General features: G+C 54.8%; 1 protein-coding gene across 4 annotated transcripts in view; it reads right to left on the reverse strand.

Moving 5' to 3' along the window:
• Nucleotides 1-26821, reverse strand: part of CORO2B (coronin 2B) — a 98401-nt gene that overhangs the window by 14027 nt on the left and 57553 nt on the right. For all 4 annotated transcript variants that reach the window (XM_072951165.1, XM_072951166.1, XM_072951167.1 and 1 more), the window contains exon 3: nucleotides 3581-3697. In XM_072951165.1, coding sequence (XP_072807266.1) covers nucleotides 3581-3697 — 117 coding nt within the window. The remainder of the gene's footprint in view (nucleotides 1-3580; nucleotides 3698-26821) is intronic.

Genomic DNA, 26821 nt, shown 5'->3' on the forward strand with positions numbered 1-26821 from the left:
GCACGTGCCTTGCCTCCTCCTGAGCGGCACGCAGTGGGGCCACGCGGCAGGCAGCCAGCAGGAGCACAGACCTTGGGGAGCCCGAAGGCAGGCTGGGGGTGAAGGGGTGGGAAGGTCTGGAAGGCGGAGGGTTAGAAGACGGCTGTTGACCCACGTTTGAAAAGACAGCCTGGGGACGGGGGAAGGATGAGGAGACGGAAAAATGACCCGATGGGTGGGTTCGGTCACAGCGAGTGGAGAAACTGCAGGTGGGTCAGCTGGGCTTGTGGGCGGCAGGCCGGCGGTGGCAGAGGAGACGTGGGGCCGCGTGTGTCCCACACAGTCATCGAGGCCCCAGAGAGAGAGCCCGGCTTGTGCGAGTCTCGGGAGGAAATCTTTTCCCAGGACAGTCTAATCCCTGAGGAGCCCGCTCACTGAGGGCCCCAGGGCTGCATCGCATGCTGGGTTAAGGCAGAGACGTGGAGAAGCCGGAGGGCAGGGTCCAGAGGCTCTCGTCCCACTGACAGCTGGATGACCTTGGACGAGCCAGTCAACCTCTCTGAGGCGCAGGCTCCTCCTCTGGAAGATGAACTCGGGCGGAGGCACCTTCAAGGGGTGTGTGGGTTGAACTAAACGGGCCCTCAGGGTCCTCGTGAGTCTGAGGCTCTCCACCCACGTGGGCTGGTTTGCTGGCATGACAGCTCTGCCTCGGAACCTCGGGGCCAAGCCGGGGGAGGGCGGGCAGGCCGCGCCTGCACCCAGGCTCAGCCCCGGGAGGGATCCAAGCTCCGTGGAGAGAAGGACTGCGCGGTAGGCGGGTGGCGGGGGAGCATGAGCTGTCTTCACCAGTGCCTGCTACCTGTCCCCCAGAGAAGGAGGGAGGCAGGCTGCCTCCAGCCCCCTCCCTCCCTGGGCCCCAGTTTTCTCTTCTGCACATCGAGACCGTGCTAGTTAATCTTCCAGCGTCTCTGCTTTTGACATCACTGCATGTTATCTTTAGGGGGAAGGACGAGCCCTGCTCAGTCCACGGCTGCAGCTCCCAGCTGGCACCAAGTGCTACAGGAGCTCCGAGGAGGAGCTGGAGCTCCCAGTGGGCCCAAGTGGCTGCAAAAGGAGTTCCCGTCGCTTAACAGCCAAGGCACTTGTTGAAGACAAAGAGTGGATGGGCGTGGGAGGGGTGCCACGGGTCTGCTCAGAGGTTGCTCTGGAAGGTCACTTCAATTCAACAGGAGCCCTAGCAGGGCCTGCCAAGCCGGATTTCTGGACGGAAGGGGAGGGAAAAGCAGCAAAGGAGCTTTCTCCAGCAAGCCAGCTGTGTCTGGGGCTGTCCCTTCCCAAGGCCGTTGGGTCAGAGCCCTGTTTAACTCAGTTACAATCAACCCAACACAACACGCCTAGCCGCTCCCCATGTCACACCGGCTGGACACTCGGGGATGTTCACGTCGCTCACTGCCTTGTGGACAGCAGACACGTGCAGACAAGGCCAAGGCAGCTGATAAGGGCAGTTTATAAAGCTGCAAAACCAACTGCCCCTGTGCACGGGGGAGGGAGCAGCTGGCCACGGAAGTGAGAGCTCTGTGGTCTGACCAACTCCATTCAAATCCAGGCTCTGCCCTTATCAGCTGTGAGACTGCGGACTTCAGAGTCTTCAGCTGTGAGAAATGGCAGAACCAGGATTTGAACCTAGGCCTGTGGCCTCCCGAGCCTGGCTGGTTAACAACTGAGCCACACGCCACACCGCCAGTGTCCCTGCAGCTGCCAGGTGCTTCGGTGAGGCCTCTTGGGGCTACTGTCCTTCCATTTCTAAAAGGAGCTGCTCCCTTCCAGCTCTAAGAGGCATTGGTTCTCAGGCTCGTGTGTGTGCGTGCGCACACGTGTGCGTGTGCGTGGGGGGGAGGGCAGGGGGGTGGGTGGCTTCCGGCTGCTTCCAGCAGGGCTGACATCCTGCCCCATCCCGCCCCGGCTCCTGGGGGAGGAGCACCGCCTCTCCTTGGGGCTGAGGGCAGCTGCTGGATGGAGAAGCAGGGGAACAGAAGGGGAGGGGAGCTGCTCGAGCTGCCGCCCCCCTCACCTCCCAGGGCCCGCCTCTCTCCCCCTCCTACCTCCCTCCCCCTCCTGCCTCCCCTCCCCCCCATCACTCTCTGCTCTCCTGGAGATGTCGGAAACCTCTCTCTGTGGCTGCTGGAGGAGGGCTGAGAGCAGGAGGCTTGGAAAGCCATAGCGCCCTTCCCTGCCGCCTGCCAGCCGCCCTCCCTCGCTGCGGCAGAAGCTATAAAAAGCACAGCCCTCCAACAATAGGTGACATCACCCAGCTGCGGAAAGAACTGGATTCTGCCAGATGCCAGGGAGAATTACAGCCCCCACCCTCCCTCAGGACGGGAGCCACTTGGGAAAGGCTTGGGTGTATTCCTCTGGATCCTCGGAAGGAGGGGGTTAGGAAACACTCCCGAGGGCCCCTCACGCTGTGGGGGAGGGGAGGCTGATCCCGAGGGACATGGGGGACAGACTTCACCAGAGACTTTTCAAGGGATGTGGGATACGGGAAGGAGCTGGGAGGGCGTGGAGGCTGCCTAGGTTCCTTCAGTGTCCCCAGAAGGCAGTGAGGCCAGTGGAGGGCAGCAGGGGAGCGGCGGGGGCACCGCCAGGAGATGTGGGCCAGGCCGGCTGCCCACAGCATGTCTCTGGGCCCCTTCAGGCTGGCTCCCTCCCCAGCCCCGTCTGCAGCACAGTGCCTGGCACATAGTGGGTGTGCTGACTGACCTCGTGACCTTGGTTCTGGGCGTGGTGTCTGATGCACAGAACGTTGACCACTGGGTCTGGAGGGGGTCGAGGGAGGCCTGCCCTGGTGGGGGCTTTGATGGAAGCAGGAAGGTCAGTCAGAGCAGTCGTGGCAGCGCTGCCAGGCCTCCTCCCCCCACCCAGGGGTGGTGGCTCCTCTGCCTTCACAGCCCCCCCCTCGCAGGACCCGGGCGAGGACGCCCTGCTCCGTGCACCCTTGGAGTCCCGCAAGGGCTTTGCCCAGAGAGCATGCTGAGATGGAAAGACGGAGCGTCTGATGGACCGGAACTGTCAGCCCTTCGAGGCTCTGAGCCTCCGTTTCCTCTCCTAAAACTCCAGGCCACCATGGTGGGTCCTTGGACAAGTCACGGCAGTTCGCAGTCGGTGTCCTTCGCTAAAACCATGGCTCGTGCAGGACAAAGATAGATGGTACGCTTGCCCAGCCTGCAAGGACGGGCCTCCTTTCCTCACGGCCCACCCATGTCCTTCCTCCCCCTCTCCCTCCTGGTCCACATTCCTCTTCCTGTCTTTCTCCTTTCGAGACCAGAGACCGGTGCTGAATCACACACTTAATCTTTTTCTTCTGATTCTCACCTACAAAGCCAACACCTCCCAGTGAAATCACACTAAAGGCACAAGACCTGCCAAACAGCCCATGGATTTGCTCCCTCCGCCCTCCTCCTAACTCCCCGTCCTGGGGCTGCTGGAGGGTCGACCAAGAAGACAGGGAGGGCAAAGAAGGGGAAGGAGGCAGTCTAGGGAGGCCTCCTGGAGGAAGCAGAGGGGCCCTGTGGCCCCCCCAGGGAGCACCCCCGCTGCTCACCGACGTATCCTCCGAGCACGAGGCGATGATGTTGTCGATGAAGGGGTTCCACTTGATGTCCAGCACATTGCCCTGGTGACCACAGACCTTGGGGTAGTTGGGCTCAATCCTGCCCGTCTGCCGAGGAGAGAGACAAGGGGATTAGTCTGATGGCCCTGGGGTGACCTGAAAGAAGAGCTTTATCCTGGGCTTCTAAACTGCACAGGAGGAGCCTTGAGGGCCCACCACTGTCTCATTTGTCTCTGGGCCCCTGCAGCTGGCTGGGCCACACTGCTCTGCGTCTGCGTCCTCCCAGCAGCAAAAGGTTACTCTGCCTGTGACGTGAGCGGTGCTGGCCCCACAGGCAGCACGCTTGTTCAGGTGCCTCTTAAACAAAAACCTGCACCCGGTGCCCTGTGGCTGAAAGCATCGTCTCTGGAGTCACACAGGCCTGCGTTTGACTCACAGCTCTGCCATTTTTTAGCTCTGTGGCCTTGGGAAAGTCAATGAACTTCTCTGAGCCTCGGTCTCCTCCTTTCTAATATGAGGATAGCGACACCTACCTCAGCAATGTCGTGAGGATTAAATGAGCTTATGTGCTTAGCAAAGCGCTTAGTGTGGAGATTACCATCAGAGCGAATGCTCAAACTATGACAGTAGTTCATTATCATATACAGGTTAAGCGACACCTCCTCCAGGAAGGCTTCCCTGATCCTTCAATGGGTTAAGAACTCCTCCTCTGTGTTCTCACAGCATCCTGGCCTTCCCTCTATTATAGGCACCATCATGCAGAGCTGCAGTCTGTTTCTGCCTGTCTGTGAGCAACTGAGGACAGGCTTGTGTCTTTCTTTATCTCTGAATCTCCAGCTCCTTACAAGCCTGGCACACAGTAGGTGCTCAGTACCTTCTGCAAGGGGGATGGAGTCCACCCAAGATGATACAAGGGGTGTGGGGGTGGGAGTAGTTCCACTCTCAGTGGCTGTAAAGGAGGCAGGCAAGGAAGGGGAAATTGTTGGCAGAAGCTGGGTCTCCATCCCCAAGCCTGCTCAATGTTAGCTTTTTGGGGTGTGGAGGAAAGAGGGAGGGATTTCCAGTCCCTGCCCGTCTGCTAATAGTGGTTTGGGGGTCAGAGCACGTGATGCAGGTCATACGTCACCCTCCTTTATGTTTCTTGACCGAATAATGAGGCCGACGGTCAGTTTCTGCCCACCTACACCTGCCTTGTACCTCGCCAGCGAGAGGGGCGGGGCTTATCTCAGAGGCTGAGCCACACGAGGCCCTGGGACTTACTACGGTTACACAGTGTCTTCTTTAACCCTCACAAAACCCTGGCAATTAGACATGAGGAAATTAAGGCCCAGAATGGTCAAGCAACTTCCCCCAGGCTACCCAGCTGACAGTGAAGCTAGGATTCCTGCACAGGGTGACCCCCTTAAGACGAGTTTCCTAAACCCCACTGCTCATCGTGGGCTAGCTCCCCACCTCCAGCTCTGACGGTCGCAGAGAGACAGCTGCTTCCACTGCTCACTTACTCTCTGACGGAGCCTCTCCTTACATCTGATCCCCTAGGCTGCCCTGGAGTGGTCCCGGAGCAAAGCTGCATTAAGCTTTTGGTTCCCAGCCCAGCCCAGGCAAGTCTGAGGGGCACCGAGTCAGTCAGCAGGTGGCCATCAGCTGGCAGCAGTTCTGGCCAACAGCCTGAGGGGGGTGCCCTGGAGGGGAGGGGAAGCCACTCACTGGAAGGATTCACAGTGGGGGAGGTCAGACCCTGCTTTGGGCAGGGAACAGGCCGAGGGTAATCCTGATGTAATGCATCCTTTCAGGGAGACCTCTCTTTACACAACGGGATGATGCTCACGACTGAACTGCATTGTTTTCCATGTGAATGGTGACCCCCTAAAGCTGTGAGGCGCACAGCCTGCCTGGCCATACACAGCACCCTTGAAGGGAAGGACCTCCTTCCAACCTAGCAGCTCTGATTTTCCTGTTTTATATAGTAGGGTTCCACATAAAATTTTGTTGGAAAGACAAGTTTCACTGCTAAGGAGGGAAGCTGGAAACCCACAGTTCTTTAGAGAAATTAAGCCGTTAAAGGTGCAGCTGTTAACCCCAGGAAAGAAGTGGTGTAAGAAAGCTAATGCGACCACGGTGAGGGTGACTTATGTAAAGCATTTACATCTCGGTAGTAATGTAAATCCAGAATATTTATTCAAACATGAGTTGTGCCGTAACATGCTGGGAGGACAGAGGCAGGAAAGCCTGTGTGTGCAGAGTTAGGAGGGGAGACAGAGCTGGTAGAGAGGTGACGCCTCGTCTTCCATCACGAGAAGTCGACACACAACGTCTAAGCTTTAAAAATCAAGACGCAGCCGTGAAAGCATGTGATTAAGAAATACAGGGACAAGCACCAAAAGAAACAGCTAAAAGCGATGGAAGCAGCGGCCTCCCATGGAAATGGGGGGTTTAGCAAAGGGGGCCAGGGACTGAGGGCACAGGCCCTGGTGTGCTGGTAGATACTGGGCTGATCTTCCGGGAGGAAGGGCCCCAGTTTGGCGTGTTCGCCAACTTCAGTGCTGCAAGCACTCCCACCAGGGCTAGTTTCAACCTACCAAAATGATATCACCAAAAGTAGAGCTAAAAGAGACTCCCAGGAGCACACCATTATTTGGGCACAAAAAATACCATTTCTACCATACAGATACAATAATGCAAACAGCCTCATGAACACGGATGGCAGTAAAGCAATCAGGCAGCAGTAAGCTTTTAGTATTTGGTAACCTCTGTTTTTAACATAATTCATTTAACTGAAAGTTGCATAACTTAATTTTTAATAATGGCTGTGTTTAAAACCCAGCTTGCAAAACTACGGAAAATTGAACAACAGGCTCTCGGGAGCCGGTCCGAGCCGACACCGCACGCCCCTTGCAGAGCCACAGGCCTTAGATCCTCGAACTCTGCACGTTACTTGAAACACATAAAAATGAACGGACAGACAAATAAAACGCATGTACCAGGGCAGCTTTCCCGCTTCCTTTAGAGCACCTGGTACATGCGTTTTATTTGTTTTTCTGAATTAGTTTTTCTGAGTTTTTAACGAACGTGCACGACCCTCTCCCAGACACCGTCCCCCAAGCCCATTTTCTGTTCCACTTTCCGGATGGGGCTGTGGCCAGAGACCAAACCTGAATCTGGTTCTTAACTGCCACCCAGTTCTGCCGTCTCACACCTGTGCCCACACCGGCACTGCCAGCTGTTACTAATGCATCCGTATAATCAAATTTACATTGATCTACAGATATAACCAAACTGAACCCTCATAACGACCCACCTTTCAGCTGAGAAAACCGATGCGTAAAGAGCTTCTAAGGAGTGCACTCGAGGGTTTCACTGTTTCATAACTTCAGAATCACGGTTGGATGGTCAGCTCACTGAGCTGTCCAGCATTAGGGTTCTCAGGGGTCCCAGGTCTACCCTGCCGTCTGGGGTTTCGAACCTCAAAGAGAGTTTCAGCCTCAACAGAGCTTGAGCTGAGACCTTGCCGCACGGGGCCGGGTGGGGATGCCTGTTACACAGCCTCTGTAACCGTTAGGGAGACCTCCACGCCGTCAGGGTGTCCTCATGGGAAAAGCGTCCAGCCCCTCTTCATGGGGACCGACTCTCCACGTCAAATGTTGGACGGTAGCTGTTGTGCACCCTGAGTCTTCTCACGGAGGAGCCCGGTGCTGGAGACCAGGCTGTATCTCACACACGCCTGATCTGCCGAAAGACAGAGTGGGTAGGAGCCGGGAACCAGCCTCTCCGCCGGGTGCGGGGTGGCGTGAAGCGGGGCCACTGCCCCGCAGATCCCCCTGACAGGGTCTTGAAGACGTTTCAGAGGGTCACAGCCTTTGGCCAATAATTCCACTTTGCGAATTTACCCACAGACATCAGCAGAGACACACATGAAGACAGTCACTGCTGTGTTACTTGTAACAGGGGACAGTACGGCAAATGCCCAACAACCAGGCGCTGCCAGAATGAATCACAGGACACCAGTGTGATGGGGCGTGAGATCATTTACAGTCATATTTTCAAAGAACATTTAATGATATGGGACTTGCTCAAGTGCTAACGGTAAGTGAAACAGAATCACGTTCTACACATAAAATGATTCCTAGCTGTTAAAAAACACACGATCTGTAAGGAAGTACATCAGAAGGTGAATAGCGGCCGTACCTGCCTGGCTGGGCACTAGTGGTTTCTATTCTCCCACGATGGACATTCACAGTTTCTATTAAAACTACGGATGCTATTTAAAACACACAACACGTGCACACACATGCACACACACCATAGTTTTGATTGGAAACTATTCTCTGGCTTTGGTCAAACAGGGCTTCAAGAAATGAGGTGCAGACTGGCGGCCACCAGGTCCACGTGTTTCGGAAGCTTCGTGGAACGAGTGTGTTTGCTTGCCCGGGTTTCTTCACTCCGTTGTTACCACACACGTTGTTTAGGGCAAAGTAGGATCTTTGAAACTGAATAAACTTATATAACTAACTGAAAACAGGTTTCAGAGCGTGTGTGCGCGGGGAGGCCAGCCCCCCCCCCCGGAGGGCCGCGCGTGTGGCCCAGCCAGCAGGCTGCCAGGGGAGTGGCCGGCACCCTGGGCCTCAGTCCAGGCTCTGTCTGAACCCAGTGAACGGACTGAGGACGAGGTATTTTCAAAACACCCTGCGTGGCAGCTTCTGGTTCCTAGGATCCCCGATCGCCGCAAAGGGGAGCTCTGCGTGCGGAGCGAAACGTCTCCTTACCTGGGGAGGCCGCTCAGCGAGGCAGAAACAACAGACTGGAGCGGGGAGTCAGCTTGCTTGCTTTCCGGGCCCCGTCCCAGCTCCCCTCCTCAGGTGAATGATCTTGAACACGGCCCTCAGCCTCTCCGGCTCCCGATTCCTAGACCCTGGACTCCACCCTTTCAGCTTCTCTGTGGCCGTCCTTTAACTGGACGAAGCCAGGCGCACCTGCAGCCAGCCGGCCTTAATTCTGGCAAACCAGGGCGGAGGGCAGGGATCCACCCCGTCACACACAGGAGGGCATTACTAAGGACAGCAACGAAGAAGCCAAGGGTGATGGCCAAGGGCCGTTTGCCAAGTGCTTACAAAGTGCCTGTGCTCAACAACTCACATACAGTATTTTATTTAAATCTCACAGAGTTTTATTCAGCCCTTACAACCCTCCTGTAACAATCCATTCTACGGAGGAGAAGACTGAGCTCTGGGGCGGGACTTGCCGGGGTGACGCAGCTGGGGAGGGAGGAGCGGCAGTCTGCACTGGGTGCCCGAGGGCGCGGAGCCCTGGGCCACACGGCCTCCTGTCTCAGAACGTAGGCGAGACACCTGACAAGTCGGGGGAAGGCGTAAGCAGGAGGACCTCAGAACTCCTCGTGAGGGTCCCAGGAGGCGCTGGCCGGCGGCTCCGCTGTGGACGCCCTTGCACTGTCTCGGGAGGACCCTCCCTTCCTCCGCGCCGCCGCTCCCCTCCCCCACTGGTGCCCAAACCTCCTTCTGTTTTAGAATTGCCTGGGGGGGTTTAGGAATCGCAGTGCCTCGGCTGCACCTCACGTCAACTTAACCCCAGTGTCTGGGAGCAGGGAGCCAGGCGTCAGCATTTGTAAAAAATTCTAGGTGATTCCACTGGGCGGCAAAGTCTGGAAAGCAGTGCCCCAGGGGCTCCACATCCTGCTCCGGGAAGCACCTGCGATACCGCCACAACCTAGGGCGGGGTCAGAGGCTGGCAGCACCCTCGATGTGGGCACGGGGGGTGGGGACCAAAGAGCAGCCACGGACGTTTACCGCGGGCTCAGGTAAAGCAGATGCAGACGGGAAGGTAAACCGTCGCCTCAGGTGACGCGCCGTGCAAAGGGGGCCCCAGGGCGACGGGCGCCTGACCCGGGAGGCGGGTGACCTCAGGACCCCCGCGCTCCCGCGTGAAAGGCCTCTGGGGCTGCGGCCCGCGCACCCCCTCCTGTGCGCCCGCTCCCCTGGACGCGGGGCTCGCTGCTCACTGAGAGGAGCTGTGGCGCGGTCTGAAGGAGGCCCCCCCAGCGCAGGCGCTCCCATAGACATGTCTGAGCATCGCTGCCCGGGGACGGGTGGCCCGAGGGCGCCTGCTCCCAGCCCCCCCACCTGCCAGTGAGACCACCGCGCCCATGCAGGCTCGGAGCTCTGGGCACGCTGCGGCCTCCCTGGTGGGGTGAGACGGCTGTTTCCTGTTCCTGAACACCGTGTGCCCTTTGTCCAGGGTGCCCAAGCCCGCACCCCGGGGTGTCTGCGGTGACTGTGCCCAACACGCTGGCACCCCGGCCCGCACGCTCACACAGCCTCTCACACACACACTTCAGCCCAGGCTGCTGACCACACCCCTCCCCTCCCTCCAGCCCATCAGAACTTGCTGGCCTCACGTCCCACACGTTGGGGCCCTGCTGCCTTCGGCCCGCCCACCTGAAGTACGAAACCAAAGCCTTCTGAGGAGGACGCGGGGCCGACGGGTCAGTCCTTTCCTCCCTGTGGGGCACCATGTGCACGTGGACAGGAGCTCCCAGAGAAAGCTGTTCGGCCCCAGGTGGACTCTCCTGGCTCTCAGGCTCGCGGGCATCCTGCCAGGAGGTCTGTTCTGGGTGGCGGGCTCTGTTCATGCTCACGGGCCTGTCCTGTGGGATTTCTGAAGTGGGTCCGCCCATTGTCCCTTTGCCTCTGGTGTCTGCCCTCTTCAGTCTCCAGTCCCTCTTCCATGCTGCTGCCTGGTTTGTCCAGAGCACAGCTCTGCTGTAATAACTCCTCCACTCCAGAATGTTCAGTGGCTCTCTACTACCCTGCTTTTAGAAGCCAGACTCCTTACTGGACATCAGAGATGTGATGGCCCCAGCCTGACCCTGCTTTGGCACAACCCCTCACCCCACGGCTAATGCCACACACACGACTGTACACCCACCCTCACCTCCAGTGCTCCTGCCACCTGGATGACCTTTTATTCTGGCTCACCCTGCCACCGGGCTGTGAGCACCAGGAGGACAGGGACCTTGGCCAAGGCGCCTCCAGGGCCTCCGCCAGTGCCCCGCCCTAGCGAGGACTCCAGCCACCCTGCTTCCTACCTCTGGGCCTCGGCTCACACTGCCCCCTCAGCCCAGGCCTCCTCCCCTTCTCCGCGCACGTCCACCCTCAGCACCCAGAGACTGCCACCCAGGGACCAGGCAAATCTCCCCGCCTTCCCCCGGCCGGGGCTGGTCCTGGACCCTGCTCCTCTAACCTTGAGGGATTCGAGATCTGCGGCTGACCTTGGGGGCAGATTCACAGTCAAAGGGCAGAGTGTGTGACACAGGTTGTGATGCTTTAAAGTCAGGCACCTGGTCAGACAGACGTGCACAGCGAGACCTCAGGCAGCCTCCCAACTTGGTGGCTTCCTGTTTTGATTTTTCCCCTCAGTCTTTTATCTGTGTTTTTCAAGCTGGAAAGGGTCTGGTGGTTTTCCAGTTGAAATCCCTGGCAGGTGTGTGTGCGTGCGTGTATATGTGTGTGTGCGCATGTGTGTCTGCGCGTGTGTGTACGTGTGCGTATGCACGTGTGCGAGTCTGTGCGTGTGCGCGTGTGGTGTATGTGTGTGCGTGTATATGTGTGTGAGCCTGTGTGCAGGGTGTATGTGTGTGCATGTGTGTGTGCATTGTGTATGTGTGTGTACATGTGTGTCTGTGCGTGTGTGCGTGCGTGCGCTGGGGCAGGGGCAGGGGCAGGCCCCCAGGGAAGGGGAGGGCTTGTCTGGGGAAGCACAATAAAAGGAATTCTGTTTTTCTCAGTGTCTGAGCTCTTGGAGACCCGGTTTTCCCAGGCTCCAGAAAGAAGAGGTGACGGGGCCACCTTTGTCCTTGTCCTCGGCGGTGTCTCTCTGCAGACCCAGGAGAAGAGATGAGAGGCTGGGATAGGAAGACGTTGAGTGATGGTGAGTGAGTGAGCGTATTTTGGGGAGGGGGCTGCCTGGAGCCTCAGCGCTCATGTGGCCCCTGTGGTTTCCTGATTACTGGCCCCCTTTTATAAAACCCTGCGCTAAAACGCATGAAGAAGATAAGAAAACTCCAAACTTACTGTGCTCGACAAATCTGCACAGAGTGGAGTTTTTGTGGGTTTCTGGCCTTGGTTGCTCACAGTCTCTTGGGGAGACAGACAAAGAGCTGGACAACGTGCAGGGTGGGCTGTGCTTTGCCCGGGAAATGTGGGACCACAGAGTACTTGAGACTGAAATCCTGAAGGCCTTCCCAGAGGAGGTGTGGAAGGCCCGAAGGACTGATAGCACACAGCCAGCGATGGAAGTGTGGGGGACGCTTTAGGGCTAGAAGGACCAGCACCTGCAGAGCCTTGGGCGTATTCGCGAGCCAAATAAGCAGAGACAAGGCTGCAGAGGAAAGCCCAGATCAGAAGGTTCAGGAACTTTCTGGCCTCATGAAGGAGTCTGAACTTTACCCTCCAGGCCTTAAGTATGATGGGGTGGGGGACAGCGAGGGAAGCGGAGTCCCCTCCCGCCCCAGTGCCCCCAGCATGTCCCAGTGTCCCACAGTGGGGGAGGACGGGGAGCCAGAATCTGTAACTGTTGGAAATGGGAACAAATTGGCAAAAAATATGTAACAGCATCTATGCAAACTGCGGGGAGCCTTAGTTTTGTTTGTCTACAGTGAGTAGAAAAAGCAAGTTTCTGGTTCAGGCAGAAAAGCAGGGACAGAGGAGGGTGCTCAGCCCCAGCCCTGGCCTTCTCCCCTGCCACAAAGCCACGAGGACAAAAACCCCTCTTTCCAACTGCCTTCCGGCCGGGGAAGGAGGAGGGAAGCTGGCCGCAGCCCTTCCTGCAGCCCCCACTCCCGACATCCTGCGGAGTGAGGACACTCACTGAGGCACCACTTCCGCCGCCCTCCTGGGGTCCAGGGAGCATCACTGAAGCCCTGTCGCGGGGACAGGGCAGCAGCCGGGAGTCAGGGGACCCGGGCTCACCTCGGCCCTGCTGCTCACTGGCTGGGCGGCCTCGGACAAGTCTCTGTGTCTCAGTCTCTCCCTCTGAAAAGTGGGGACATTCTAAAGGGAGAGGACAAATACGGGGTACACGTGCCACCCCTCGGGCTCCAGCTCTACGGCAGGCACTGCAGACCCGCCCCTGCATCCCTCCTGAGCCCGCCATCCTCGGTGACCAGAGCGGGCGATGAGACGAGGTCTGGGTGTCCGCCGGGGGCCGTGCACCCCCCAGAGCTCTCACAGCTGCTTGCTCCACCTCTCGGATTCCCGGGCACTGCCCTGCATTCAGAGCAGGTTCCCAGAGGCCTCTGACGAGTCAGTCCCCACAAAGGCCCTCACACTGGGCCTGTCCCCTCCAGGCCCACCATGCCCCCGTCGCCCCAGGGTGCTCCAGCACTCCCAGAGCTCTCTCATGCTTGTCCCTGCGCCCCCCTCCAAGCCCCCGTGTGAGTCTGGCATTCTGCAGTGATCTGCCGTTGCACAACTCCTCCACGGCTGTAACTATTTCTAGGAATTTTGGCAGTTGGGCTCTAAGCCCCCTTCCTGAGTGGGGGACTCCCGCTGGGAGCTGCACTGACCTTCCACCAGGAGGGCTGAAACGCGGCTCCTCCCGCACAGGGTCCTCTCCTGGCCAGGCAGGGACACATGGCCCGCCCTGGCCAACCAGACCCTCCCACCCAGGAAGACCGAGGACTGATTTAACTTCCCCTGGGCTCTCAGGAGCTGACCTGGTGCTCATCTGTGTCCCAAGTCTGATTCTCCACCGCCCCCAGCCCCTCCGATCTGTGAAGGCCCCAAACGCCCCTCTGCTCAGGAAGGCCAAGGGCGACGTCCGCTGCCAGCAGCCGGGAATCCTGCCTCAGTCAGCACCATCGTCCCTACCTCATCAGATCCAGTGTATGTGCCTGGCCCTTGAGGGACCTGCACACCCTGTGTGGGGACTGTTCCCTCTATTGTCGGGGCCTCCCCCAACCCTACCAGCCAGAGTGCTCAACTCTGTTCGGGTCATACTTCTTAATTTTAAGTGTTGTGTCTCAGGTCCTAGTAACATACTGAAATCTCCCTAAATCCCAATATTCTGGGATGACCACAATTTATTCTCAGACTGCTTCTCACGCATAGAAGAAAACGGAACTTCTTTGCTAGACCACGTGTGTTCTAATCCTTGGTTTGGTAAAATATGGCCCCCAAACCAGGGTGCTCCTCACTGGCCCAAGACAGCGTCACTCCCGCTTCCTCATGGCATCCAGCCTCGGAAGGCCCCGGTCCTCCGAGCCTCACCCATCCCTCCAGAGCTGCTCCGCCTCCTGCTCCTGCTGAGACGTCTCGTCTACCCCCCCACCTCCCGTGACTTCCCTCTCCTCTGGGCTTTCACAAGCCTTTCTCCCCACAGCCCACCGTTTGTGATAATACTGCTGATTGCTCACCGAGGACCTTCCACGTGTCAGGCCTGCAACCAAGTGTTATTTCAATTATTTACCACAATAACCTTATGAAGTTCATATCATTGTGTCCATTTGACAGATGGGGCAACTGAAGCTCAGTAAAACTAGTTAACACAGTGCAAGGCCAGGACTCAAGCCTCAGTCTGTGACTTCTGAATTAGAACGTAAGCTGCACAAGGGTGGTGCGTGGTCCTGTTCTCTGCTATTACCCCAGTGTCTGGAGTCGTGCCTGACTTATGGTAAATTTTTGTTGAATGAATTAATGATGCCATAAACTATGGACTTAATTAGGCCCCTTGTACAGTTGCATGGGTTGTGCACTGCACAACCCAAGGGGGTGCCATTCACACGGGGTGCCGCTTTCGGTGGTGCTCTGGACTTCACCACGATGTTGCCCTGCTTCTTAATGCAGCACTGTTCTGTGCTGTTTGCTTTGTTTCATGGTTGTTGGTTGCCTTCCCTAAGAGATTTTCGGCACCTTCATCTCAAGTGAGATAATCCTGGAGGGTTCTCAGCGGAGCATGGAACACAGAGAAACCTAAGAAGTACGAGACAAGCTTCTTATGCCCTCTGGCCACAAACACAAAGTCAAGCCGACATGCAAGACCAAATGATTCCCCAACCACCTGCTGCCGCGGCCCAGACGCGGATCTGTCAGCAGTGGGCATGGGTCCCAGGGCACCATCCACACTCCCCGGGCTGGGCCACTCCTCTGCCTTGCCTCCTTGGGATTATCCGCTGAGCGAACCCGCCATCCATCAAGATCATGCCAGCTCTGCAGGGGCCCAGTGCCCGGCATCCTCCTTGCTTAGACCCCACCACCAAGACTCCGCCCGGGCCACCACTGCCCCGTGGAGCTATGGAATGCCTGGCAGAGCAGGGGACTCTGGCTCAGACCCAGTCTTGCTCCATCAGAGACATCTACGCGGCCAGAGAAAGGGCTGCACCATCTTCAAGGGAACGGCCCAGAATCTCAACGACCGCGAAACCCCTGTAATGGAATGCCAGCGGCCTAGTCCTCGGGCGAGCCCCCCTCTCCCAGGCCACCTCCCTGCTGGGTCTGCGGTGCGCGGGGGACCTCAGGCGCGGGGCTGGGGCGCTGGGAGAAGGAGCCCTCCAGCTCCATGGCGCCAGGGTCTGGTTTCAGCTCTGCTCGCGGGTGAGTGACTGAGCGGCTCCCCGGGAAGCCTCCTCGGGGGGCAGCACGTGTAAGCTGCTCAGCATGGCGTCTGGCACCAAACCGGCACTCGGCGGACATTAGTCATCGTGACTCGGGGAGTGGTCGCTCAGTGGTAGCGCGCTGGCGGGCTTAGCATGCGTGAGGCCCTGGCTTCAGTGCCCAGTCCCTCCCTCCATTAAAAAAATTAAAATAAATACATAAATAAACCTAATTACCCCTTTAAAAAAACCCAAATTTGTTACCATTATCATCCGAAAAATGAGGGTTTGAGTCCCCCTCCCCCCCGCCTCTGCTCCGGTGTCCTGCACAGCACCTCCCCACCAGGACCCCCCACCCCGGCCCTGTGCTCTGTCTCACCGGTCTGTGAGGCCCACCCGACGGTGAGCTCCCCGAGGGTGGGCCTGTGTCTAGCCCACCTCCACACCCCAGACCTGGCCCAGCCCCTGCACGCATGCCCAGAAGCATCTGGTAACCAGGGCTGAAACGCCAGGGCCCTTGCAGCCCTGAGGGTCTGCGGTTATGAAGTGAACCTCCACCCGTATGCTCAGCAGACACCGACAAGGACCCTCCTGGGTCGGGTGCTGGCCATCTAGGGGGAAACCCCCCTCTGGACGCCAACTCCTCCACAGTCTCTGTTTTTCTCACTGCTGTACCTCCAGCACCTAGCACAGCCCAGGCACACAGGAGGCCCTGCTGACAAGTATTTATCGAATGAATGCCTGAGTGAGAAGCAGGTGAAGCTTCCAGGAAGGCCCATCCCCTCCCTCACTGGCAGCTCCTCTGAGCCTGGAACCTGCTGATCCCTGCCACGCTCTCAGAGCTTGCCCCGTGGCCCCCAGGGCCACCTCCTGGCGGCTCTGTGTGGAGGAAGGCAGAGAGAACCCCCATCGGAGTAGAAATCGGGGCTCCCGGCCCTCCAGGGCCCACGCTCTGCTCCACGGAGCCCCAGGCTGCTGTGCCTGGCTCCCCCAGACTTGGGGGGGTGCTGACACACCCGGGTTGCAGGGTGAGCTGGCAGCCAGCATCATGGGTGCAGAGCAACTCTCCTGGGGACGCCGAGTGCTCGAGGCCTCAGTCAGGAAGGGACAGTGGCTCTTGGGATGAAAATGGGGCTCTTGTCCGTTGCAGAAGGGCGAGATCAGCCTCCCTGGCCAAGCCTCCGGCCTCGCTGGGCCCCGGGGTGCAGGGCCCTCACGGAGCCTGCTCTCGGCTCAGGGTGGGGTGGGGGGCGGCCCCGGCCAGCCTCCCATCTTCCCGTGGCTGCACAGAGGGTCAGGACCTGATCCTGCCACGACGGCAGAGGGGCCTGGCCGCCCAGCCACTGGCGAGGACGAAGGCTCAGGAGCAGGAGGGGGAGAGGTGGCTCCTCCGTCACCTCAGTCCTGACAGCCGAAGACAATGACCTTCAGCAGGCTGAAGGCCAAGACGGGGCAGGTGGAGGAGGAGGAAGAGGTTCTGCCTGAATTCAGGGTCCTCCCTTGGAGCATCCATGCAGCTCATGACTCCCTAACTGTGGTCTTCCACCAAAGATGCCACACACACACCACACACACACATACCACACAGACACACACACCATACACACACACACACACCACACACCAGACACACACACACCACATGACACACACCCCCCGACACCACATACTACACACCAGACACACACACACCACGGATACACACACACCACACGACACACTCACCCCTCACACCACACACACACATACACACTAACCTGACTGGATCAGAATGAACATCTAATTCAAGCTGAGGCAACCAGATTCCCGGATCTGCCCCTCCCCGCACCTTCCCGACACACATACAGACCGCTGACTGGACCTGGATGAACATCTAATTCAAGTGTTGGGCCAATCAGATTCTCTGATCACGGTGTTTAAAGTTGTAACCACCCTCCCTCCTCCCACACCTCCGCTACCTCCCCTAACTTATGTCTCTTCCCAACTTTAATTACCTTCTATTATACTCTCTGATTTACTTAATTGCCTGTCTCCCCCACGAGAATGTAGGTTCCACAAAGGCCAGGATTTTGTCTGTTTTGTTCTCTGCTGGGTCCCCAGTGCTTCCAACACTGCCTGGCACACAGTAGGGGCTCAGTAAAAACTGGATGCATGAATGAATTCTCTCTTTCCAGGTGATGTAATAATGTTAACATTTACTGAGCACCTGCCTACGCACTTCTGTGAAACGGGATGAAGCCAGTAAACCACCCTCAGGCGGCCGTGTGTGCCCCACGTCTTCTCAGGGAGACCTTCCTGCCCCTTCCTGGGAGCAGGGCCTCCAGAACCCGTCTGAAGACCTGGGTGTGGCCCCAGGCATAGCATCGCCTGCTTCCTCACTGGGTGACCTTGAGCAAGTGGCCTCGCCTCTCTGAGCCTCACACTGATGGTAGGTGGAGGGGCAGGAGCCCCAGGCCACATTAAACATGTATTAACTTATTATCTCCAGTTTACAGATGACCTGCCTAAGTTCATCCAGGGAGAGCTGCCTCACAGGTGCTGGGCGTGTGTGTGTGTACGATTCTACTAATGACCTTGGTTTTATGGTTTACAAACATCTTGAGTCTCACCACTCCTCTAGGGGAGAATTTTAGAGATTTTTTTCAGAGATGAGAGAACTGAGGCTTGGAGAGGTTAACTGACTTGCTCAAGGCCATTCGGCAAAAACGTGCCAGAGCTACACCCTGGAACCACACAGCCTTCCCCCAAGTTCCCAGTTCTCTCCCGGCACCAAGGCACCCCTCCTGCGTCTGGAAGACGCTGCTCCTGCCCTCAGAAGCTTACACTCTCCCTGGAGAGATGAGCTAGAGGAGGGCCTGAACTCACGAAGAAGGGGAATGAACACAAGCCTGTTTCCTTTCGGTTACTGTGAAATCCTCACAAAGGGCTGACAGCACAGCAAAGGGCAGATGCTGGAGGGGGACCCGCAGAGCACACTGAAGCGGGGTACAAGCCCTCCGATTCGTGCTGGATCAGAAGCATTTTCGCCGTCATGGCTGCCTTCTTCAGATTACTTTCTGCTCTATTTCCCAATTAAAGCATGGCTCACGGAGCTGAGAACAATACTGTCCTTCCCGTCTGTGGCCCGACCAGCACGAAGATTTTCTTCTTTCTTGCTGCCATATAAAAAGAGCTCTGATTCTTTAGCTGATTCAGATATGAAATTCCACCATTAGGGATTCATTCCTTTTGTTCCACACCTTGCTACTCTTAACATACAGATACCACTAAGGAGGGTACAGTGGTGGGAGATCTTGTTGGTCATTGCCAACTCATTCTGAATGAGCTTTGGGAACATTCCTAGAGGCAAAACTGGGGGAAGAGCAAGAGGGTGGAGAGGGAGAGAAAAAAGAATGAGTTGGATGTGGCCAGCGTGAATTCTGAACCTCCGGTCTGGCTGGATGAGGGCACTGGGCACCACTGGGTTTGCTGCTGGTCAGGCTGTGTCCCACAGAGAAGCTCTATCCGTGAGCCGCTCCCTGGCAGTCAGAGCTCCTGCCCCTCCTCCCACCATCAGTGTGAGGCTCAGAGAGGCGAGGCCGCTGCTCAAGGTCACCCAGTGAGGAAGCAGGCGATGCTATGCCTGGGGCCACACCCAGGTCCTCAGACGCCAGGCTCTGGAGGCCCTGCTCCCAGGAAGGGGCAGGAAGGTCTCCCTGAGAAGACGCGGGGCACACACGGCCGCCTGAGGGTGGTTTGCTGGCTTCATCCCGTTTCACAGACACGCGTGGGGCACTCTGCTGACCCTGCCTGCCGTTCTAACACATGTGTGCAGAGGCCGTCCCTCCGCCGCCTTCCTGAAGCCCCCAGCAAGGAGCTCTCAGACCCCAAGGGGTTCCTTCCTCTCTGGAAAGCGTTCCTGAGCCAGAGGCCAAGCCGGGGGGGCTGTGCTACCGCCGCTCCACCAGTAGAGGGCGGTGGCTGCGCTGCGTTGCACTCGCGCCCGGACTCCAGCCTGTTCAGGAGAGTCAGCTCTTCCAGGTTCCTCAGACACACTCCGGCCCGGCGTGAATGCTTCCAGCCCCCTGCAGCTTGCCTCTGTGCGGTACTCGCTAGAAGTTCTTCTTTATGCTGTTGTAACTCTCTAGGTACACCTGGCTCGCCTCTGGGCCACACAGGAAAGTCGACCACGGCTCAATTTCCCAGCTCTTGGGAGTTGGAGTCCCACCCCTGCCTGGCCGCCTGCAGTGCTGTGTGACTTCTGGCAGGACGCTTTCCTGCTCTGCTCTTGATTTCTTACCTATGAGACGATGGTACGGATCCTGATAAATCTAAGTCTCCTTCCAATTCTGACATTCTGCACGCCGCCCCCGCCCCCCCAGCTTGGGTTTCCAGCACTCTCGGTGCCTCCCAGGCATGCTTTACTGCCCTCCAGGCTGCAGCCTGTTCTGAGACTCTTTCTTGGGATTTGGGTTCCCGTGGCTGCTGCGCGTCCACATCCATGTCACCTCAGCTCACCTGCAGCCCAGGCCACCCCCTCCCTAAGTGCGTCTGAGGAACTGCCACGGCGGGGGCTGCCCGTGAGTCACTGAGCTCATGCCCCTGGCTCTCACCAGTCCACCTGGGGAGGGGGAGGCAGGTCCCCACCTCGCAGCCTGGAAGTGCCTTGGTCTCTCTCGTTCCCTTTCCACCTCCCCCAGGCCTCTCGTCCTGGACCAGGATTTCCCCTGGTTCCCGTGGTGCTTTCTCTGCTCACTTCCAGAGCTCAGCCACTCATCACCAGCGGTCTGAGAGTCAGATGAACCCACTGTCCTTAGACATTTTGGTTTTAATTTCAAAAACTATACACACTCAAAGAAAACTACTTGAAAACACCCCCGAGTACACGCGTAGCTCACACCCCCCAACTCCAGATCACCGAGTTGTTCTGCTGTCCTCAGGGATAACCACTATTATTTCTGGTGCGAGTCCTCCCCGAGCTGCACTCCGCAAACAAGTGGGGTAGAGGCCTTTCATTGCTGCTTACCACCCCCGCGGGCCCCCGTCACGCTCTCCAGGGCTTCCAGAAGAGTTGGGCAGAATAAGAATTGCACAGCCCCCAACAGCCGCTCGGGACACTACGTGTTCCCGTAGAGCGCTCTGACCCTGGGGTGTGGTGGCGGCAGACAGCCCCTGCCACCGCCACCACCTGGCACACACTGCCCAGGGAGGTGTGTGACGCTGAAGAACGTGGCGCCAGCTCAGAAGCTGTGGTCTCCGCCTGGCTCTTCCTCTCCTGGATCGCCACTCAGCTGCCATGAGTGAGGGCGGTGAGCTGTGGAGAGGCCTGGGTGGGGAGGAAGCGAGGCCTCCTGCCCACAGCCACACGAGCGAGCCTGGAAACAGAAGTTCCCCCGGTCGAGCCTTCAGGTGACTGCAGCCCCAGCTGACAGCTCACCTGCAACCTCGTGAGGGCCCTGAGTTTCGGGGGTGACTCGTTACGCAACAGTGGACACAAACAGACATGGTCTTCATTTGCCGTGAGGGAGGCAGATCGGGCACCAGTCTCAGATTCTGACATGAGAAGCTGTGGCATAGGACAGATAAGCCACGTGGCTGGGCCTCGCCCACATGTGGCCCACAGCCAGTGAGGAGCGTGACCTTTCCTGGGTTCCCAGTGTGAGTTCCGACCCTTGACATTTCAAGGCCCCTCCTCACTTTAAAAAAAAGTAGCAAAAAAGAAAAAGGGAAGTTGGGAACCACAGGTGAGGAATAACTGCTGTCCTGTTCAGGTGAACGTCAGCTCCATCCCACACCCAGCCGGAAAGCTTGCTCTGTTTTCCTGTGCCGTTGAATACCCTTTGGCATAACCATTAAAAAAGTTTTTTCTTTACACAGAGGTACTGGGGACTGACCCCAGGACCTCGTGCATGCAGAGCACGCGCTCCACCGCCGAGCCGAACCCCCCCGGCTGACGTCACCGTCTTCAGTGGCCGCACTGTGTTTCAGAGTGTGGCTGCTCCACAGTGTACAGAGCAGTCCCCTGCTCTGGATCCTTAAGAGGTTTTCATCTCCGATACTTTACGAAGGCTACAGCCAGCACAGCGGGATCTTTGCACACATTTGGAATAAGTCTTAAAGGACAAATTCCTGTAAATGAAAATGCTGGGTTAACAGGACGGCACTTAAAAAATGCTCTTATTATAGATTTTTAAATGCCCTTCAAAAAGGCTGCACTAATTTATATCCCTGTCAGCATCTCAGGAGAATGACCACTTCCCTATTCCCTGACAGCACAAGACACTGTAATATTTTTAATTTGCTTATTTTTAGATGAAAAAAACTAAGATCCCCTGTTTCCATTCGCACATCTCTGATGCCTAGTGGGGCTGACGACGTCTCCGTGCGCTTGTTGGGCGTTCGTGTTTCTTTGCTTGTGAATCACCTCATTCTATGAGGCAGGCAGATTTTTTCTCACGGATGTTTACTTTCCTCTTAATAATCTATAAGAGCTCTTTGCATTCATTCTTCATCACATTTATTGTCCCTTTTCATTTTTGATCCAGCCACAAAAACTAATGATTCTAGATACTTCTACTTGGCTTTTTGGTCCCTGTCCTAGCGGGTTATCTACAAATAATCTTCTTATTAGCAAGAAGCCATCAGGAATCTCTTTGTTGAGCCCAAAAAACTATCCTTAGAATGTTCCTTCCAGGAAGTTCAGGTTCATTCCTGGCCCAGGGGCACAGAAGCGGAACTGGCCCAGACAGAGCTTTGCTCACGGCTCTCAGAGTGGGGCCACCCAGTGATGTACCAGAAGTCGGGGCAGTCACGGGCACGGGCCCTCTCGCTAGCCCTCCTGGTCCAGTCCACTCCTGGGCTCCGGCAAAGCACTGCGGTGTCTCTCAGAGAACACGTTCCACCCACTGGGCCAGGAAAGTCTACCAAGCCCCTCACACCCACACTCGCTCTGTCCTGGCCAGAGAGAGGCCCTGCTACGATGGCCATCGGACAGTCCACCCCGCTCAGACGGCAGAGGTGCCTGTGCAGATCCCAAACATCCAGATACAAATGAGCTGCCGTCCAAGTGCAGACAAGGGGCTCACTTCTCAAGCTCAAGCCCTGCTCAGGCTCTCTAAGGGACGTATTACTGTGTGCCTTGCTTTGCCAGCGCAAGTAAGAGGCAACCTTGAGCCTGAAATTCTCCAACGGCCTCCCACCGCACTTAGGAGAAAACCTTACTTCCTTCTGTGATCTCCAGAGCCCTGGGTGACGCAGCTCTGCCTGTCTCTCCAGCTGCGTCTCCCATTGCTCTCCTGCCGGCCTCGATGCTCCCCTACATCCACCTTCTTTTCTGCCTTGGGCCTTAGCACGTGCTGTTCCCTCTGGCTAAGACACTTTTCCTGGTGGTCTTTCCATGACTGGTTCCTTCCCATCCCATTCAAGTTTTCAGAGATTTTTCATGACTATCTTACGTATTCCTCCCACGTCTCTACGGCATCACTGAGTTGATTTCCCCCAGCCCTTGCCCCGTCTGAAATCGTCTTAAAGACTGGACTGTTTCCTTGTCTACTGTTTGTGATTCAAGGAGGTGACTGCAACAGTCTAAATAAAAACCGACAGTGCAGAGGCCTCCGCGGAGTTGAGAGACACGAGGCTGCTTTGGCCCCTTCCTTACCCACCCCAGCCCCCAGCCCCCGCCTCACTGCCCACCCCCGCTGTCCAGGGAGAGCTCACTCGGTGGCGGGGGGAAGCACCTTCTCAGGACACTTCCCTTCTTTGTCTGGGGCTCTGCCGGGAGGGGGGGGGGATCAGCTGGTCAGGAGCCGGAGATGGAGAAAGAAAGAAGGAAAGGAAATCCTCGCCAACTTTCAGGAAAAAGACCACCTCCTGGAACGCTATCTCCCCTCCCTGGACTCCTCGGGGTGGGGGAGGCTGTCGTCCTTTGCCTTTCACAGGAGCATCACCCCACCCAACTCATGTCCTAAAACCTCAGCTCCTCTCTATTTCTGACACTCATGTGACACCTTGAGCAGGGCACTGAGCTGCCTGTAGCCTCACTTTCAATATCTGAAAGCATCTGAGCGTCATCTGACGACTTAACACCTACCAGACCCTGTGCCAGCTGCACAGAACGCCCCCCAAGGAATTCTCTGTCTGAAGCCTCTTCCCTGCCTCAAACAAGGGGGGCACCCAGTTTTGGCAGTATAGTAAGCTGTTAATGGTAGACTCTAGGTTGTATTCACTGCAAAATTATTTAAACTTTGAGGAATGTTTGAAAAGTTTCATAATAAAATGTTGGCAGAAAAAATTACCTATCTCAGCCCTAAATATTTAATGGGTGAATATGTGACATATCATCATCACAGGAATGACACCACCATTATTTAATGCTTTCCTGGAGGTACTAGCCAATGCAATTACAAAAGAAAAAGATACTAGAAGTATAAACATTATTAATGAAGAAGTAAAATGATCACTACTCACAGATGATACGATAGTACCCCTAGAAAACTCAAGCTACTATTTACAGTCAGTGAATTTAGGAACATGGTGGGATAAAAAATTAACACACAGAAACCAACAGCTTTCATATATTCAATCACCAATTAGCAGACATGATGGAATCAGGGCCCTACATACCCCAGCAAGGGAAAAAGCTAAATACAAATAACAAGAAATGCATAAGATCTATGTGAAGAGAAAATTCAACACACTATGAAAGGACACAAAAGACTAGACAAGTAAACTATATTCATATAGTTAAACTCAACATCACAAGGCTGTCCACCCTCTTTAATTTATTCTATGAATTTAACATAATCCCAATAAAAATAACAGACAGCTTTTGTATCTATATAAGCAGATTTTAAAATTAAATACTCAAAATAAATAAGCAAGAAGTGTCAGCTAACATTTGAAAAAAGACCATGATGAATGATGACTAAACTTGTTGTTATTAAACCATATTATAAAGCTTAAGTAACACAGCGTTATGGTGCTATTACATGAACAGAGAGACAGGCCTGTAGGAAAAAGTGGACAGCCCATGAGTAAAACCAAATACATGCAGAAAGGCAGAAGGCAGCAAAGACTGCATCTCAAATCAGCAGAGGAAAGACGGATCACTCACTAAGCAGTACTAAGACAAGTGGCTAGCCAGCTGGGAAAAAAGTTAAATCTGTATCTCATACTTAAGCCAGGATGAAATTCAAGTAAATCAAAGATTTAAACATAAAAATGAAATTATCAAAGTATTGGAAGGCCTGGGAGGAAGACTACTTTATAACCTCAGGGTAGGGAAGGACTTTCTTACCACAGCCCAATATTCAGAAACTGTGAAAGACTGGTAAATTAGACTTCTTGAAATTTAAAAGAAATCTGCAGTGCAAAAAGGCATATTTGCAACTTACAGCCCAAGCACAGGGCTGATTTCCATAATATATAAAGAACTTACTAAATCAATAAGAAAGGAACCAATAATTCTATAGAAAAAAATGGGTAAATGACATAATTCATGTCAAGAGGAAATGCAAATAGATTTTAAACATATAAAGATATTTCAATCTCATTTTCAATAAAAATTCTAATTGTAGCTACTCTTGAGAAAATTTCCCACCCATCATCAAATTTTAAAAAGTATGGTAACATTTCATTTTCAAGGGGGTAGGGAACACGCACACTTTTACTTCGCTAAGTGAGAATATAAATTGCTACAATTTCCATGAAAGACAATTTTGTCAATAGCTATCAAAATTTCAAAAGCATATACCTCCCCTCCCCAATTTCAACTTTTTAACTAAGGTGTATTTATACTCAATGAAATATGGGGGTCTCAGCTGGGCAACTTATTAAATTTGTACACAGGTGTACACTCATGTAACCACACTGCAGTCAAGATACAGAACACTCCCATCACCCTAAGAGCTCCCTCACGACAACCCAAGATGCAACCGCTATTCTGACTTCATCACCACAGATCAACGTTGCCTGTTTCTGAGCTTTGCACAAGTGGAATCATACAGTGTGTACTGTTCTGTGTCCAGCTTCTGCTCAGCATGTTTCAAAGATTCACCATTGCGGCTGTGAGTGTCAAGAGTTATCTTTCTTATTGCTGTGTCCTGCTCTACGGATCGCCCACAATCCATCCTTCCTGCTGAGGAGCGCTGGTGGTGCTCCCAGTTTGGGGCTACATGGACAAAGCTGCTGCGAACACCCTTCCTCGAGCCTGCTCTGGGGATACCTGTACTCATTCTTCTTTGGTTTAAAGCTATGAATGGGACTGCTCAGTCACAGCATGGACGTTTAACTCTATCAGACTCTGCAGAACCGTTTTTCAAAGTGGCTGCATCAATTTACATTCCCACCAGCAGCGTAGGAGGGTTCCCCTTGCTCCACACCCTCTCCAGCATTTGCCATTTGTAGACTTTCTGATGATGGCCATTCTGTCTGACGTGAGGTGACACCTCATTGTAATTTTGATTTGCATTTCTCTGATGATTAGCGATGTCCATCTTCTCATGTGCTTGTTGACATCTGTATATATTCTTTGGAGAAATGTCTATTTAGATCTCTGCTCATTTATTTTATTTTTATTTTTAAATATATTTGATTGAAGTGCAGTTAGTTTACAATGTTGTATCAATTTCCAGTGTACAGCACAATACTTCAGTCACATAGGATTCTGCCCATTTATTGGGTGGATTTTTTTTTATATTGAGCTGTTCGTATACTTTGGAAAGTAAACACTTGTTAGTGGCATCATTTAGAAATATTTTCTACCATTCCATAAGTTGTCTTTTTGTTTTGTCAATGATTTCCTTCACTGTGCAAAAGCTTGCAAGTTTGATTAGGTCCCATTTGTTTATTTTTGCTTTTCTTTCTATTTCCTTGGGAGATGGACCTAAGAAGACATTGCTGTGATTGATGGTCTTTGACCGTTTTTAAATTCAGTCTTACATTAGTAGTAGGAGTCCTCTTCCAGGTGTATGCTTTGCAAACAACGCCCCCGTGTCTGTGGTTTGCTTTTTCATTTTCTTCACAGTACCTTTTGATGAGCAAAAGCTTTTTAATTGGAAAGGTCTAGTTTATCAGTTGTTTTTATAATTATTGTTTTCTGTATCCTGTTAGACAATCTTTGCCTACAAGACTGTCAGGAAGAAAGTCTCCTCTGTGTGTGTGTGTGTGTGTGTGTGTGTGTGTGAGAGAGAGAGAGAGAGAGAGAGAGAGAGAGAATATATACGTATCTCTCCATCCCCAGGAAAGACACTTGAGAAACTGAGCACTGGTCGCCTCCCAGTAGAAGAGTCAGGTAACTGGAAGCTGGAAGATACGAGAGGCAGACTTTTCATTGTATGTCCGTTGCTTCTGAAGTTTAAACTATGTTAAGCTTCACCGTCTGAAAAGAAGTACTTATAAATAGATGTCATTCTATGTAGGTAAGGCTTTCTGTCTGTGGATATTTGGTGAGAAAGGGGAGCCCAGAGCGAGGAGGAGCTGGAGCAAAGGCATGGAGGGGAGCACGCCTGGTGGTGGGGGTGAGAGCACTCACAGACCTCTGCTCCGGCTCACCATGGCCTCGGTGTTGCATTCAACCAGCAGGGGTTTTCACTGTCCTGGGCGCAAGCCCTCTTGGGTGGCCGGTAGCCCTGAGCCCACAGAGAACTGCCTGT

This window comes from Vicugna pacos, chromosome 27 (assembly GCF_048564905.1).
Source record: "Vicugna pacos chromosome 27, VicPac4, whole genome shotgun sequence".
In the NCBI taxonomy this organism is placed as follows: domain Eukaryota; kingdom Metazoa; phylum Chordata; class Mammalia; order Artiodactyla; family Camelidae; genus Vicugna; species Vicugna pacos.